The following is an 18,461-nucleotide window of genomic DNA, read 5'->3' as shown; positions in this document are numbered from 1 at the left end:
AAATGTCAAGTTCTGTTTGACCTGTTAATTATATTCAATACCATTAAAGGGCAGCATTTGCAAATTGCTTCTGTGCGTAATATTTTAGTGTTTAGTGACAAATTTATAATCTTGACCCTCATAATTAAATTACTTAATTCCGGAATGTTTAATGGTTCTTGATTGCATGCTTGTCTTTATTTTCTTCTTCTCTCGATTATTTTTGAAAATTCCATGTTATTTCCTTTTATTTTTACTTTCTTTTAATACCCACTGACCTTTTACAGAAAATAAAACCTGTAATGAGAATAATGACCAAACGTTAAACGTGCCTGTTAAGTTTAAGAATCTTCAATGAAAGTATAGGTATATACCAGAGTGAGGATGGTGTTTCATATCATTTAAATCCAAATGATTTTCTTCTGGAAGCCACAATAATTTACTAGCATCATAACACATTTTTACTTCTCTTTAGTCGATAAAAACATGTTAGTTATTATAGCTTCTAATACTAGTATTAGGTTGGACTACAGAAAATTGACTTTATGGCAATGTCATACGATCCAACTCAACTTTTTAAATAGGTAAAATCATTACAACAATCATTAACAAAGTGTCAGTAACATAATTTAGTATTTTGAAAACATATATATGCATGTCTACATTGCAGTCAGAGATGTTCTAAACTATTATGAGTGATAACTCCCTTTTTGAGGTACAAGAAATCTTCTGAAATTCCATAAATGAGCACTGATTAGCAAACCTCTATATACTGAGGAAATTTAATACCTAATCTATTTATGTTTCCATTTTTGCCAAGATGTTTTGGTTTGTTGTCTGTGGGTGGTAGAGAGTACACAGAGACAGCCAAAGATTCTCACGGTACAGGTCAATGTTAAGAAATACATTAGCATGGGTACTTTTACAATAGGCTTTCCAAGAAATAACATCTTCTTTATGAATTCAAGAATGATTTTCTTTTTGGAGTGAGTTCTTCTTATAGAAAACATGATTATTATAGTGGATGCTTGTACCTTCCATTTCCTAGTGAGATAAAGATCAATTAAAGAGGGGAGTGGGACTTCAAACATTGTGTTCACATAGAGCCTGCTGTAGCCTAAGCTTCTCATCTCCGTAGACCATCTAAACAGTGGTTGTTATTTCAACTGTCATCTATGTGCTGATGACTTCCAGAGCTCTATTTGTAGCCCAGACTATCTAAGCCTGAAACCCCTATGTCCAGTTGCCTCAGACTAAGTCTCCAGGACACTGAGGTCATCTGCTGCTTTCTCAACTGCCTATCGGGAGAACATTTAATCGTCTTTGGAAGAAAATACCATCAGACAAAGTTTTCACAAATTTCAATACACAACACTGAGGAGAGGGTTCACTAAAAAATTATAAGGCATGTTAAGATCAATATCAATTCAACCAAAAGCAAGAGGGAAAAAAATGAAGGCACTGATGACTCAGATGTTAGAGTTATCATCCAGGGGTTTTACAATAACTATGATTAACATATTCAAGAAAGTAGAGGGGGAAAATGGAGCCTCATCCCAAAAGACTTGGAATTTTTAAGAATTAAAGACAGTTGCAAAATGCAGATGTATATTTCGTCATTCCTCCGCTTGAAAGTTTTCCATGGCTCCCTTGCCTACAGGATACATACAGATAAACTCCTTACCATGTCACAGGAAGAACTTCAAAACTTCCTTTTATCTGTTTCTTGAGCCTGACTGCCTACCCTTTCATAGACATTTTGTGTTTTAGTTACATTCAACTGCTAACAGTTCCCTAGCACCAGACTTTCCTTTGATGTTGCCCGTCATTCACCCTTGATGTTCTTGGAAAGTGGAATGCTCCCACACCACCTGCTGGTCCATCTAGAAACAGAGATTTATCCACAAATAACCATCTCAATTAAGACCTTTCCTAAGAAATTCTTGCACTCATAGCACCTATTACATACTCTATTAAATGCTTTCCATAGGTATTTCAGTGTCTCAGACATCTACTGGTCTCATGTATATAGTAAGCTGAGAGTAGTGGTGTGCTACAACTGACTTTTGCTGGCTCACCAGACCCCTTGTAAAATGTTCAGAAATTTTGTGATTGGCTATTTGATCCAGCTATTATTAAAGATTAAATTAAAATTATATAAATTATATGAAAGAGATAGTTAATATTTTCAGGTTCATCATATCTGATTATTTTATTACAATCCATGCTCTAGGTTATTTATGTCTGTTGCTTTTGTATGGTGAAAATAATTTATAATAGTGTGCTACTGTTTATCTCTTCCCAAATTTGTTGCTTTTCCATGTTGATATCCTGAAATCAGCCGTGATAAGAATATTTACACCACAGATACCAGCAAATGCCAAAAGCTAGGACTTGATCTTTTGTTATTGATTATGTAGATTTAAGAACACTATGGAGAAAATATTAATAATGCAGATTTACCTTAAAATGGTATCATCCTATAGCCTGTAACAGTGTGAACAGAACACAAAATTTAGAGACCATTCTCCTAGTATGTAAAAGCCATTGTCCAACTCAGAACAACGTTGCTCACATAACTGAGAAATGAATAAAGCTGACATATGTATTTAAGATTTCCCTTTCATTTTACTTGCCAACCAACATGAATGAAAATTTCAAATGGCATTCGAGTCAGATTTAGAATGTTCATCAATACAAGGCTGTCTTATTTGCTGAATAAGATAGCCATCACACAGGAGATAGCATTCCATTGTCTTCTTGCTTCCATCATTTCTGTTGAAAAATTTGGCTTTGTCTCTTTTTGTTCACTTTTAAGATAATGTACCAATTTTTCCTGGATGCCTTTAAATTTTGATTTTCAGCAGTTTCATTGGGATATTCCTAGGTGTATTTTCTTTGTATTTATGCTAATTAAAATTCATAGAGTGCCTTTAAAAAAAGATGATAGTCATGTTTTATCTGTTTTGTGATTTATTATGGTATCATTGTAATATCAGAATTATAAAAACTGATTTTACAAGAGATAGCAAGTCACAATGAAATTGTATGTGTATAAAACAAAATAAATTAGATATTTTATCTGTACGTTGTATGCTATAAATTTAATTTTAATATAAATTAAATATACAATTTATTATAAGTATAAATTAAATTTATATATATTTATATATTTGATTTTTATTTGCAAATTGTGTGGTTATGTCAGTCAAATTTATAGTGAAAATATATATAAGTACACACCACACACATGCACATACTTTTTTGAAGAGGCATTTGTTAAACAGTTATCAGATCACACAGGCTGAGAACCTCTCAAAGACAGGAATTAAGTCTTATTCTTCTTTTATCTCTGTTGCTTGGATAATAAATTCAGTGATTAATATACAGTCTGGTGAAATTACTATTATTTTAAGCCTACATATAGAGAGAACCAATATTATTTAGATTTGAAACCCAAAATTGGTGCAGAAATCATAGTTCAAGAAGGAGTGCTTAAACTAAATTGAAAAATTAGTAGGCATATGAAGGCAGAGAAAAAAATCTAAAGCAGATTTGAAAAGGGTGGCTTTGTATAATTATGTATTTATAGTAATGCACATCTCCCCTATAAGCTGCCTTGCCCAATATTCATAAAGTATATGTATAAAGTGACCTATATAGAATTCATAGGGAACTACAAAGAAATCATTCTCTTCTTTCACACTACTCAGGCCTTCACATCTGACTCCACTTCAAATTATAACTTTAGCAAATTGTAGAGGACTTGGTGAAGATCTGGAAAATAGCCAAGACTGCATTTCTTAAGGATCTTGTAAGGATCTTTTATTTGGTTCAAAGAATAGAAAACTAAAGAATTTATAACTTCACAAATATGAAGGAATTCAAGATAGAAGAGATGTTCTCCATAACCATGTTCCAGAAAACAATGAATCTTTTCCTCCTTGGATATTTTGGGTTTTTTGTGAAAGATGCCAAATCATCTGGCTTCAGCTGGAAGGAAATAACATTAAAACTTTTAATTGCAGAAGGTGTTTTTCTCTTTCACTGGGACATCGGATATAGAAAATTCTATTCTGAGACCCTGATAATTTAATTAGCATCTAAAACGGTCTTGGACCATCAGCTGTGGCTGGGCAGGCCGGGTTCAGGCTTGGGGGCCAGCTGCTGGCATAATCCTGCTGGAGGTGAGCAATGACATCATTGAGGTCACATGCAAGTTAAAAAATGTGGCTGCTGGTCACAAACCAGAAGCAGTAGAAGTAAAACTTGCAGATTTTGTTGGGAGTCCTCTATCATATTTCAAATCCCAATGGAGAAAAAAAAAAAAATGATGGTCAGTGTTTCTTTGAAATTCTACAAGGAACTTCAGGCACGGGATACTGATGAGTTAATAAAGAGGATGTACAGAGTTCTCTTGGTAAATCACAAACCAGGATACAATGTCTCTTTGCTATAGGACCTTGATAATCTTGCCGGCATCCAAGGATTCCATTGGGCATCAGGCTGGCATGTTGACATTAAATTGTTTTGCCTCTGTCTTTGAGAAATGCTTCTAATCCCAAGATGAGGGCAGAGAAGGAGAGAACGGTGCATTTATCTGTTAGAGGGATGGTGAGACCATGTATGTTTAGTCTAAAAAGGATAGCGTCACAGTAGTCTTCAGTACAGTGTTTAAGGATAACGATGATGTAGTGATTGGAAAAGTGTCCATGCAAGAGTTCAAACAAGGACACGCAGCCCCCATAGTTCCCCCTTAGCCACCGGGAACCTCCTCTGGAGCTGAAAGACACAGATGCTGCAGCAGGTGACAACACTGGCTCTATAACCTTCATTCCCTCACCACACCGAGGCCAGGGCTCGAGAAAGCACCAACAACCCGATCCACATGTCCTGGGACCACCTTCACTACCACCTCAAGTGCTCTAAGGCCTAGATTCACATATGATGTGGGCAAAACCAGCAACTTCCTCGAGGTGCTGAAATGTGCAGACACTGAGAAAACCGAAAACAGTCACAGGGAAGACCATTTTCATACCGCTAGAATTGGGAGCAGGAGGAGGAGGTGGCCGGCAACAGAAGGCTACTGGCTAATCATAGCTTTTCATATGGTGCGGCTTCAGGTTCTTAAGGGGTTCTCCATTTTGGTTCCATTTTGTACATGTTTGGAAAATAATCTGGAGAAATGAGCAGTGCTGGCAAGGACATAATAGTTCTCAAGATTTTTTTAAAAAAAGGAAAAAAAAGAATTCCATTTGATCGACTTAATTCGTTTTCTTTATCTTCCCTCATCCCCCTTGCCTTCTTCCTCCTTTTCCAAGCTGTTGCACCTTGCAGTATGTCACTGGTAATAAATTGCAGGACAAAGCAATCTTAACTTGTTTTCTCCTAAGTATTTGAGTTCAAAACCCCTATATCTAAGAAATACACTTGGGGTCATTAATAGAGAAAATCTTTCTATTGTCAAAAAAAAAGTCATAATTTTTAGTACAATTGTGTGAATAGGCAGAGACATAAGATAGTAATTTCTTCAGGGGCACCTGGCTGGCTCAATCAGAAGAGCATATGACTCCTAATCTCAGGGGGTGAGTTCGAGCCCCTCCTTGGGCATAGAAATTTCTTTAAAAAAAAAAGTAATTTCTTCAAAGGAAACAGCAGAAACAATGGAGTAAAAATGGGAAGAATATGTTTTGATTTCTTAGTTGATTATTCATATCTAAGTTGAATCTCATACAGATACTGACTGGCTTTGTAGGGAGCATTTCTATTTTACTTATTTATGTTAGAACATTACCAGTATGATTCATAATTTTACTTGTCCTAAGAAAACTATATAAACTTATGTCAAATGTAAGAAAACAAAAATAAATTATGTATAAGTATCCACATTTACTTTCCCTTTTACAGTAAGGACGATTACTTGGGGACCACTGCACTATATACCTTATGAAACTGTGCATTGCCAGGAAAGATTTCTGTATGTTTTACGGATTTTCTGTGTAAGACTTAAAAAAATAAAAGTGTAAGTGAGGAGGAAAGATGTAATAGCCTTCCACAAGCTAAATGGTAAAGCTATCCTTCATAAATGGAGATAAAACTACTACTTGATAAAATCATCATTTAAAATATTTCTCTTTCAGTGGTGACTGATTTGAGTCAATCCATATCTGCTCTGGGTGAGAATACTCTCCTTCATGCTAATTTAGCAATTTGATACATATTTATTAAGAAAATACTCTATGGAATAAACTATACTAAACACCATAAGGCATCTAAAAAAAAAGGTGATTAAGTATGACATAGTCCATGTGTCTCAGGAGCTTCAATTTTTAAAAGTGAAAAAATTGTAAAAAAAAAAAAAATACAGTACATATTTGGTACTGTTCTAAGTACTGGTGATAAAAACAACAGTCTTTTAGAATTCAGAAGACAAGGGTTACCATAAACTTGAAAGAAGCAGGAAAATTTTCCTGAAGATTGTGTAATATAAAATAACCTTTAGATATCAGTAGCATTTCAACAGAAAAAATAAGGAAAACATAGGAAATTTAGGGATTTGAAGGCTCTGAAAATATGTACCTGAGTCCCACCTTGGCTCTTCTAGTGTGGGCCCACAAACACAAAAACAAAACGAAAGCAAAACTTGGCTTGCTTCCTGTTAGAAGCTAGAGCTTTGAGTCCAGAGTAACAACTGGGGGTCAATGAAGCCATATTTTTAGAATTTTGTTGGAGAACAATAGTATGGATGCTAGAAAAGATGTGTGCAGCCCCTGAGACACCTGTGGCAAATACAATTAATGCCCTAGTTACTGACCCAGTAATCCCCAAGATAGAGAACCAGACTGCCTGTCTTGTTCAGCTATGGGAAATTCCGGCTGTCGTGTTAACTGTTGTTCTACCAGAGGGGAGATGAAGCCTTGAGTTGAGAACTAGGAAGCCTAAATTTCACCTGAGAACACAGGAGCCTCCCATATACACTCTAATGGTTGTTAATGTGTGTGTTGGAGGGGTACAGGTGGGCAAATAAAGTTATATATCTTATACTATGGCTGAAAGATTGATTTCTTAGAATTCTCCCATTAAGTAAAACAAAAAGAATAAGAGATATCACATAAGACATAAAGGAAAGATTAATGCAGCAATGCAGAAGATCCACTATCTCATTAGTAAGAGTACTAGAAAGAGAGAAGAAAAGTACAATGACATTTGCCAGAACTGGAGAACACAAGCTCCCACAGTTGAAAGAGCTCCCTGAGTACCCAGCGTTCTGAATGAAAACACACACACACACACACACACAGGCAGAGCATTATAAAATTTCAGAAAACCAAAGGTAAAATTTGTAAAAGCATCCAGAAAGAAAAAAAAAGTGAAATGAAATAAAATAAAACTAGGTCACATACAAGTAGCAGGAATTCTCACCACCAATATATAGTAATGAAAACATTCAATCAAAGCCCTCAAAAATTCTGATCAAAAATCATTTTTCAGCCTAAACTTCTATACTCAGTTAATCAATCTAGTGTGGGGTTAGAATTTTAAAATTTGCAATCAGATAAATGTTCAACACAGTATCACAGGTGCAGTATCCTTTCAAAAACATTGAAACAAAATGTAATTATGAGAATAATCAAATTTAGAATATAGGAAAGTCTACAAAATAACTGGTTTAGACTACTCAAAAATACAGAGTTATAGAAACCAATAAAAGCCTGGAGGACTTTGATAGGGATTGCATTCATGTGTAGATTGCTTTGGGTAATATAAACATTTTAATATTATTTGTTCTTTCAACCCATAAGCATGGAATGTCTTTCCGTTTCTTTGTGTCATCTTCAGTTTCTTTCATCAGTGTTTTACACTTTTCAGAGGTCTTTTATCTCTTTGGTTGCATTTATTCATAGGCATCTTATTGTTTTTGGTGTAATTGTAAATGGGATTGATTCCTTAATTTCTCTTTCTGCTGCTTCATTATTGTTGTGCAGAAATGCAATAGATTTCTATACATTGGTCTTCTATCCGCGGATTATAGCATTTTTCACAGTGCTAGGACAAACAATCCTTAAGTTTTATGGAACCATAAAAGACCCCAAATAGCCAAAGCAATGTTGAAAAAGAAAAGCAAGGCTGGAGGCATCACAAGTTATATTACAAAGCTGTAGTGATCAAAACAGTATGGCACTGGCACAAAGATAGACACAGACACATAGATCAAGACAATATAATAAACCAAGAAATAAACCATAAGCATATGGTCAATTAATCTTTGGCAAAGCAGGAAAGAATATCCATTGGGAAAAAGACAGTCTCTTCAACAAATGGTGCTGGGAATACTGGGCAGCCACATGTAAAAGAATGAAACCCGACCACATTCTTACACCATACACAATCATAGATTCAAAATGGATGAAAGACCTAAATGTGAAAGTTAAAATCCTAGAGGATTTTAGAAATTTAGTTAAAATTCTCATGGAGAACACAGGCAGTAACTTCTTTGACATTGGACATAGCAACAAAAAAAAATCTATTGGGACTATGTCAAAATACAAAGTTTCTGCACAGTGAAGGAAACACTCAACAAAACTAAGAGGCAACCTGTAAAATGGGAGGAGATATTTGCAAATTTCACATTCAATAAAGGGTTAGTATCCAAAATATATAAAGACCTTATAAAACTCAACACCTAAAAACCAAATAATCCAGTTTAAAAATGGGCAGAAGGCATGAATAGACATTTTTCCAAGGAAGACATCCAGACGGCTAACAGACACATAAAAAAAGTTAAAAATAGAACTACACTATATAATCCATAAATCACACTACTAGGTATTTACCCAAAGGATACAAAAATACTAATTTAAAGGGATACATTGATACTGATGTTTATAGCAGTACTGTGTACAATAGCCAAATTGTGGAAACAGCCAAGTACCCAATGACTGATGTATAAAGAGGGGTGTGTGTGTGTGTGTGTGTATGTGTATGTATATATGTATACATATATATGTGTATATATATGTGATGGAATATTACTCAGCCATAAAAATGAGTGAAATCCTGCCATTTGCAATGACATGGATGGAGCCAGAAAGTATTATGGTAAATGAAATAAGTCAGAGAAAGACAAATACCATATGATTTCACTCATGTCAATTTAAGAAACAAAACAAATAAGCAAAGGGAAAAAAAGAGGGAAGCAAACCAAGAAACATTGTGTTAACTACAGAGAGAGCAAAAGTGATAGTTACTAGAGCAGGGGTGTGTGGGTAAAACAGGTGATGGGGATTAAGGGGGCACTTGCTATAATGGATAGTGGGTGTTGTATGGAAGTGCTGATGCGCTATATTATACACCTGAAACTAATATTACATTGTATGTTAACTAGACTCTTTTGAGAGAGAACGAGTACATGAGTGAAGGGGAGAAGGGGAGGGGTAACAAGAGAGAGAATCCTGGGTGTGGAGCCCAACATAGGGGGATAATTACAAAGAAATAACTCAAAATATATAGAAAGCCAAGAAAATAATAAAATGATTGAGCGATTATTAACTTTAGAAGAAACAAAAAGTATATGAACATAAAAAAAAGGATTGTATTAACCTATTTGGATTCTTAGTGAATAATATTTATTATTGAATGACAGTGTAGATATTGGCTATTTAACAAAAGTAATGATGAAACTATATTAAAGTAGAGGGAAAAATGTAGAGAAGACTCTAAAAAACAATCCTTAGTAACCTGAATGGCTAGTCAATAGAAAATAATCAAAATTCATAAATCAGCAACATTTACCATATTACTTAATACAAAAAATTAATGGTAGAATAATAGATGAAAAGACTTAAAGAGAACTGAGGTTTATAGAGGGACAAAGAAATAAAGTGCTGTTTTTTGTGCATAAATCCTTTAGTACTATTTAAAAAAATAATCTTATATGCTAAAATTAACTTTAGAATATTTAATTTTTTAATTCAACACGAACTGAATTCGAATAGTCAAAGATCAAATAGAGAAACGATCCCATAGTGCAGAGCAAAAATATGAGGAAAACCATAAGCAGTATAAAAGAAATTAAAGTCAGACTCAGCAAACCTCATATATAAATAATAGCATTATATTAGTGGTAAGCCAGATGGAGAAGTCATAAATAATATTTTAAAAACGTTCTTAGGTTGATGAAAAAAAATTAGTTTTCAGATTAAATGAACTCAAGATCTTAGTCAAAAATGATATGGAAACTTTCATGTCTACATATTTTTTGTTTAAATTTTTGAACATAATAGAGAGATTTATAAGCCTCCAGACTGAAATGAAATTATGAATTGGTGGGATAGGATGGAAGTGCATTCCAGGGAAAGAGACACACCAGCAAAGGCCCAGAGGCAGAAAAATCAAAGGCTTTTTTCAGAGGTAGGGAGTAGGTGAGGTGGATGGCTAGGGTTTAGAGTATAGTCAGTGACTACAAAGGGAAATAAAAGGAAATTTCTCACACAGTGATTGGTAACTGGATTGTATGCTGTTAGTTTGCTTTCACCGTCTGCAGTAACAAATCTGCATTAGTTTGGGTAGCATTAATTTAGTTAGGTAATCAAACTCACCACCCACATTATCTTACTTAGGAGATTTAAAAACTGTAGAATGGACAACAAAATAAAGGCTCTTTGTGGGGTTTCTGTCTTTTTTTTCTCTTCCCTTCCTTCCTGCCTCCTATCCCCTCCAGTCCTTTCCTCTGTCACTTCCTTCACTCGCCTCCCCCAGTCCTTCCTCTGTCACTTCCTTCCCTCGCCTCTCATATTTTCTTCCTTCCTTCCCTCCTACTCTTTCTTCTTTCCCTTTTTCTTTTTTCTCCTTTCTTGTTTGTTTGTTTTGCAATGGTGACTGTATCTTTTTTATTGAAAGTTGGTAACAATTTAAGGATCCTGAATTTTATAGTTTCAGTAGTTTCAGTCATAATTGTGATTATTATCAGGGGGGAAAAAAACCCCAGTGGGGCTGTAACCAGCATGTTAACACCACCATGATATTAGCACACTATCTAACCATAATATTTTCAAAAATATTATTTTTAACTTCTTATATAGTCTTATAGTCTTCTTTAATATTGATTAAAATTCCAGATAGGGTAGGTATTGCTATTTTAATGACATGCTGAGTTTAATTATTAAGCATTAATACCTGGTCCATGAAATATTAGTCAAGGTTATGAAGAAATTATTAGTCTAGTAAAATCTGATGCAGAGTAACTAACCAAACATAAAAACTATATTGAGGTCACATCATTTAAAATCTCATTAAGCCAAACCAGATCTAAGTTAATCAAGTTGATTGCTAATAGGTCTTTCTACCATTTTCTGCCTCAGGGGTATGATGATGGCTACGGGGGTGAATATGATGACCAGACCTATGAGACTTACGATAACAGCTATGCCACCCAAACGCAAAGGTAAGGCATTTGCCGTCTAAAGCATCCTTCTCAGGATTATTTCTAATCCTGCTATTTTGTCTCTTGTATCTGAGTTCCTGTTCTGTTATGTGAGACTTTCTAGCAGTGGTTTTTCTCCATTGTCTTCCTGAATTATTAAGTTGTTTACTAGACTGAGAGATAAAAGATAATAACCTTAAAATTGTTAATAATAGCAGTGCATTATTTTAAAACTAGATGATTATCATAACTAATAAACTCATTAAGTAAGCTTGTATTTAACAAAATACTGTTACTTTTGGAGATTATTTTAGTAAATTCATAATTAACACAACAGTGAAACATAAGGCATTTGTTCAATGAAGTTTTTTTTCCCAAAATGTAATTTTTATTTGTAAAATAAAAGATACATGAATGTTATTTGTACTCCTGAAAAGGGAATTTTATAAAACAGCCTATGGAACGAATAATTCCTTTCTGTTTTTGATGGACCTCTAAATGATTATTGACTATATCTTTTCAGATTGATCACATTTTGAGATATCAATTTATTTTTACTTTTTTAAAGTCACATTTTTTGAGGTAGTATTTATATATAGTAAATTTTGCCCATTTAAGTTACAGAGTTTGTATGAGTTTGACAAATGCAAACAATCATGTGCCCACTATCAAAATTAACCTTTAGGGCAGTTAAGTCAACCCAAAATGTTTCCTTATGGCCCTATATGGACAACTTTTCTCCCTCCCAGGGCTTGGAAACAGCAATCAGTTTTTTGCCATTACAATTTTGACTTTTCTAGCATGCCATATAAGTAGAAATGATATGATATGTAACTTTTTGAGTCTGGCTTCTCTACATATCATGATATATTTGATATTTATCTATTCATATCATTATGTGTATCAATGTTTTCTTCCTTTTTATTACTATGTAGTGTTTGTAAAGATGTGCCATAGTTACTACATTCACCATTTGAAGGACAAATACATTGTTTCTTTTTTTTTGGCAATTATGAATAAAATTGTCATTAAACAAATGCATTCTTAGAAAAATCTATCTCCCAAATATTTTTTTCTGAAAAAAGTTACAGTCTTCATAGGAAAGTAGGAAAAGTTCCTATGATAGTTAAGTGATTCTCCCCTATATGTGATTGACAAAAACCATGGAACTAATTGTCACAAAATCATTACAGCATTGACCATTTATTGACCAACTTTAATGGGACCCAAAGAAATCTGGATGCTTCATTAAGTAATATCTGGGTTGGGGGGAGGAGTGACAAAGAAAGAAACAACTTTAAGGTCATTATGGAGTGGAGGAAAACTACATGTAATGCATAAGTATGCATGTTGCGTGACTAGAAGGACAGCTTAGTGAAAGAAGTGAAAGGAAATTCTACTTAGAGAGAATACTATAGGCAATTAGGAAAAAGTTGAGTGTGAACTGATACTTTTAAAGCTAAGCATAACATTATATATATATAATAAATATATATATATATAACATATCATTAGGAAAATGACCATCTTCAACTTTGAGTAATTGCTTTATTTGTAGTATGTTAAACAGAAAAGCCATCATGAGCTAAGAATTTATACCGTAGGTGATATCTTAATAATCCCAGTTACATATCAAAACAGCACAATTATTTAGGATGGTGGAAATTTTGCATCATGTCACAGACACTGAATATTGTATGTGAATTGGCTACATATTTAAAGCATCTGCTAATATTTTCAAACAAATTGTAATTTAATCTTTGTATATTAGTGCATAAAAATGGTGATAATAAAGTATTATATCTTGTTTTAGAAACTATTTGGTAGAAAAAAAATTACCACACACTAAAAACACAACTAGGAGAGAGTAAAACAATTTCTTGATTTAGCTTTGTAGAGCTACATTCAGCTGATAGAGATTTTGGAATAATTTTCTGAAAGTGAGTGACTTTCAGCATCTTTCTTCTGCTAATACTTAAATGGGCTTAGCTAACCCTAAGAGACAAGGAAGAAGAAAAAATGGGAGATTAGGATAATTTATTTTTGAATATTTCAAAGGTGAATATTATAATAATTGAAGATAATTATGCATAAAAATAATAGAATAATTTCAGAAAAAAATTGGTCTTGTTTTAATGAATCATAATTTATATGTAAAAAGATACTTTCTGAGCACTTCTGCTACCTTTTCTTTTTCCTTTCTTATCTATTCCATTTTCTATGGCTAAATTCATCCCATTCTCCTAGGTCCAGCTGAAAGCCAACTCTTCCAAAAAGTTTTTCCTTAATCCTTTATTTGGGAATAACCTGGTTTTGCTCTGAATTTCAATAGCACCATATCTTTATTTCTCTATGGCTCTTTCTCTCTCTGTCCTACATGGGATCAATTGTGTACACATTACATATCACTCTTACTACCTTCCTAGGATCCTTGTCTGATACCCTCACAGTATCCAGTGTTGAGCCTTTTATAGGGTGTGTACTGAATAATGATTATTGAATACATGAATGTCAGACTTAATGTATACCTACACTATGAAGCTGTAAAATAAGAGCCTCTTCCCTCAAGAAGAATACAATATGCAAAATTCTATGTATTATATTCATTGACAAAATATTTATGTGTTTCTCAGATATCTTAGTCCTAAACCAGAATAGATAAAGAAATCAGGTCATGAAATTAATTAAAATGAATCTAATATTCTCAAAAAGTGATACTAATGTTCTCTTTTGCAATAATTATAAAATATCTATTTTGGTCAAAACATGGCCTTAATACTCATAGAGTTTCTGGCACACTAGAGGTTCTCAGTGAAGATTTGTTGAATAAATGAACAAAAGATAAATGAACGCATTAACAAATGAATGAAATTAACAACAGTATTTCAGAAAACTATGAGGAAGGATTTTTAAATATAGTACCAATTTGTAATAGAAATAGATAAACACTGAGAAAATTCATGACATTTGTATTAAATTCCTATATCTCGATTATTTCTCTTGATCCAACTATGCCAGGAGAAGGTAATATTAACAATTTAGTTAAATAAGCACTTATTAAATGATTATATGTGTCAGAAAGCATACTCACCATACGGTGACAATACTTATCTAAAAAATTTTTTAAATATATTTTAGTATTTTCCCCTAACAATTTGTTTGAGGAATCATTTGCAAGCTGCATATGTATTTAAATAAATATAAGTGAAACAACTATAGAGTAACCAAGTATTAGAAGTTAGAAGTGAGAGAAAGTTCATTTTTTACAAGAATCAGTCTAGAACTGTTTTGTTTTGTTTTGTTTTAAATCAAGTGGTGCCTCTTTAATAGGGATTTTTAAAGTATGATTTGGATGTATGGAGGAAAATGGAGAAAGTTTCTAAAGTGGAATAAAGAGAAATGTATGAGCATAAAACATCTCCATCATTTACAAACAATATGAATATTATTTTGGCACTGTCATGGTCAAAATCAGAAGAAATTCCAATTTAGAAGCTGAAGGTAAAGCAGTAAATTATGTGTGACTTAGCAGAACTGATAGAAAAAAATAAAAATCTTCAGAGAAAATGGTCTTTAAATGACTAGTTAGTCAGCATAGGTGAGGACAGAATTTGTGGAAATTATAAAGTAGAATCTGGCAGACACCTAAATGGAATAATTATATAATCTTCAATAAAGAGTCTAAGGGAGGTTCACAAGGTAACAACCCTAAAAAGGTTCACCTGGAGTTCAGAAGCTCTAACAACTTTAATTAATCCCCAGTTGTCTTGTAAGGTGTCATTAGTTCTGGAAATTTTCAGATGGATCCGAAGAGGGACTTCTCTAAGGATTCCTTAGGAGGCAGCTCAATGTAATGACATTATTAAGGACCGGTAAAGATGATGATGATATGAGGGGTCTCAGACCATCTTTTTTCTCTTGCGCTGTGTCAATGAGGATAAAAAGTGGGAAAAAAAAAAATGGATGGATGAGCTTATTATGCAACCTTCGAATTGCAGGACTAGCATTGCAATTTCCAGGGGAACTCAATTATTTGAAGTCTTTGGCTTAAGACAAGTTCCAGCTGGTGATTAACAACTTTAATTGGACTCAATATTAAATTCTGTCCATGTTCTGATACCCAATTTTTTATGTACTCCTCAAAGTCATTAACATTTTCAAAGATCAATCTTCTGAAAGTATGTAAATTCACATATGTTTTACATATGTATTTGTTGATTTTTTTATTACTGACAGTTAATTTTGATAGCTAAACTACTTGTCTAAGTAGTCAGTTTGTATTTTAAAATATGCAATAAAATAGCTTTTGTAATACTTCAATAAGAAAACATATTTTACATATTTACATATGTCACATCATTTTACCAATGAGTTGGTTTTTCCCAGTGCCCAAATTTTCAGGAAGAATCTATACCAAACCAAAGCCATAGATGTTAAAAAAAAAAAAAAAAAAAAAAGTTACTAACATTTACCTAGACTGAAACAGTGATACTGCAAATGAAAATCAAGAGGGATTTAGATCATTGATTCTAATGACAATTTAATTTGGATGTGAAATGTTAAGAAACTATAATTTTTCAGTGTAAAATTTTAACTGAAAATTGGTATAATAGGCAAAATATCATAATGGAAGACTTTGCTTTTTTTAATCATGAATTAGGTAAGGAATTCACTAGGAAAAGAATCTTCTGTAAATTACAAAGGAATGAGCTAGGAGAACGAATGTACTTCTCTTTCTGATATGTAAGTTCCCAACGTTTTTCTAGAATGAAGATCACATTTTGAATATCTTTACCAGTCAAGGTCTACACAGTAGGAAAAAAAAAAAAAAGACACTCTTAAATTAGGATAATTTGAGGAGTATTTAATACGGGAACTATCTTCAGTGGCAGAATACAAGGGAAACCACAAGGAACAGTGTAATACTCTAGCACTAGGATCCCTGGGGTAAGGTGTTTATTACCAAAATTAGGATTGAAAGGAGCTGAGATCTTTGATTCAGAATGGGAGCCATGGTCATTCCACAAAGAGAAAGTTCAGGGAGTTAATACCCTGACCTCATTCTCCTCCCTCTTTCAGTTTCCCATCTTTGCTTCCATTGGCTGAACCCATTAAGAGGCAGAAGACAAGAAACCTACTAGGTGGTGTTGCTGTTAGTCATCCCCAGAACAGGCTGGAGGGAAGAGTGGAAGTGGGAAGGCAAATGGAAGAGAGGCAGCACAGCATCCAAAACTTGTATCAGACTCCCAACAACTAGTAATTGTATATATTAGTCAGTTGCTTATAGATATAAATAATGAATTTATTGAATTGTCATGCCTTTAAATGAATTTGTATTTTATTAATGAGAAAGCATCTAGGAACTAAAGAAGTCAGAATACACAGTGAGCACGCAAATACACATTTGGTGAACAAATTGCGTTCTTGGACTCCCTTGCACAACTTCTTAGCTCCTCAAGGGTCAGAGCCCACACAATGGGAATGACTGGTCTGTTGTTCAGAGGCTTGAAACTTGAAACTAATGATTCATGCTAACTAACATTAGTTTTATGCTGGCTGCTGTGCTAATTGTTGAGGCCACTTTGTCTCATTCAATCCTTGCAGTAACATTTGAGGCAGAAAAAACTGAAACTTAAAAATGTCAGGTGATTTTCCCAAGTTTATTCAAGTAGTAAATGTTGACTTCCAAATCATCTCTGCTAACCTCACAGGCCTTAGACATAGAGACTAATAAACAGTGTCTGAAAATCTAAATCGATTCATTGAGTCAACAGATTTCTGCTATTATTTGAACAAGCCACAGAGAATATGCACTTAATATAATAAAAATCTAGTAATTTATTTGCATGCTTTTGAAAAGTTTGGACCAAAGGAAAAAATGCAATTTATTTATTTACTATTGTTTTTAAGCTATAAATGTAGTGCAAGTCCTTATATTTGATACTAAGAATCTACAGAAACCCTTCTAATGTAAACTTAAGTATAAGTCACTGCAGTTATCCAGTAATTTAATAAAAGTGATCATATTAAGTATGTAACAGTTTGTTCTATTCATTTAAGTGGTACTATTCAGTATAAAATGACTCACCCTCATTTTGTAATTCAATTCTCTAAATGTTTCAAACTATAGCCAATGATGAGATTGAATTTACAGAAGTTTATTGGATTTGAGATATTTTTCCACAGTTATTCTACAAGTTAGTTGTATTTTTCATACCATCTAGAGATCTCTGCATACATGAACAATGGATTGGGTATTGCCAAGATTCCAGCTCTTTTTTTTTTTAAAGATTTTTTATTTATTTATTTGACAGAGAGAAATCACAAGTAGATGGAGAGGCAGGCAGAGAGAGAGAGAGAGGGAAGCAGGCTCCCTACTGAGCAGAGAGCCCGATGCGGGACTCGATCCCAGGACCCTGAGATCATGACCTGAGCCGAAGGCAGCGGCTTAACCACTGAGCCACCCAGGCACCCAAGATTCCAGCTCTTGATACACAGTTTTTTTAGTCCTCATCTAGAATACTTATTTTAGGCATCTAGAATACTTGCTGTTGGTTTTAGGAAAGGAACAATGTGTTTTCTCAAATTATTCATTACATATTTATTGTATTTTTTTATTTTTTTATCATCGAGGGTTAATTTTGATAACCAAACTACTTACCTAAGTAGTCAATTTGTATTTAAAAGTAGCAATAAAATATCTTTTATAAGTCTCCAATAAGAAAAGCTAGGAAAAACATTTTCCCTAGTCACTTGAATGACGAGTCTCCCAAGAAAACGTAAGGAAGTGTCCCAGTTAGTAACTGAAACCTGTTTAATCATTTACTGAGATCAGGATATGTCAGTAGTCAGTCATTTCTTCTCAGCAGATTACTTTAGAACTGGAGATACCCCTCAAAAGGAACAGGAAAGTACTGAGCAAACCATATGCAATCAGAGCTTCAGAAATGGGAACTGTTAGATCATCTTAGATTCTTGAAGAACATGATGTGTTGCAAAAAGCCTAGTATTAAAGCCAGTCAAAGAGCCCAAGGTGAAATTCTGGCTTCAATGGTCGCTA

At 33.7% G+C, this 18,461-nt stretch overlaps 1 protein-coding gene and 1 pseudogene across 11 annotated transcripts in view; both read left to right on the top strand.

Annotated features, from left to right (window-relative positions):
- LOC309865148 (actin-related protein 2/3 complex subunit 2 pseudogene) overlaps positions 1-4,915 on the top strand; it is a 100,922-nt pseudogene extending 96,007 nt beyond the window's left edge. The window contains exon 2 of the transcript in view: positions 4,080-4,915. The product of the transcript in view is annotated as an actin-related protein 2/3 complex subunit 2 pseudogene (transcript). The remainder of the gene's footprint in view (positions 1-4,079) is intronic.
- Positions 1-18,461, top strand: part of KHDRBS2 (KH RNA binding domain containing, signal transduction associated 2) — a 617,530-nt gene that overhangs the window by 518,886 nt on the left and 80,183 nt on the right. For all 10 annotated transcript variants that reach the window (XM_082731291.1, XM_082731286.1, XM_082731283.1 and 7 more), the window contains exon 7: positions 11,340-11,422. In XM_082731291.1, coding sequence (XP_082587417.1) covers positions 11,340-11,422 — 83 coding nt within the window. The remainder of the gene's footprint in view (positions 1-11,339; positions 11,423-18,461) is intronic.

The sequence above is a fragment of the Mustela nivalis genome, assembly GCF_964662115.1.
Source record: "Mustela nivalis genome assembly, chromosome: 5".
NCBI lineage: Eukaryota > Metazoa > Chordata > Mammalia > Carnivora > Mustelidae > Mustela > Mustela nivalis.
The sequence above is the reverse complement of the archived record's forward strand: the minus strand, read 5'-3'. Positions and strand labels throughout refer to the sequence as shown.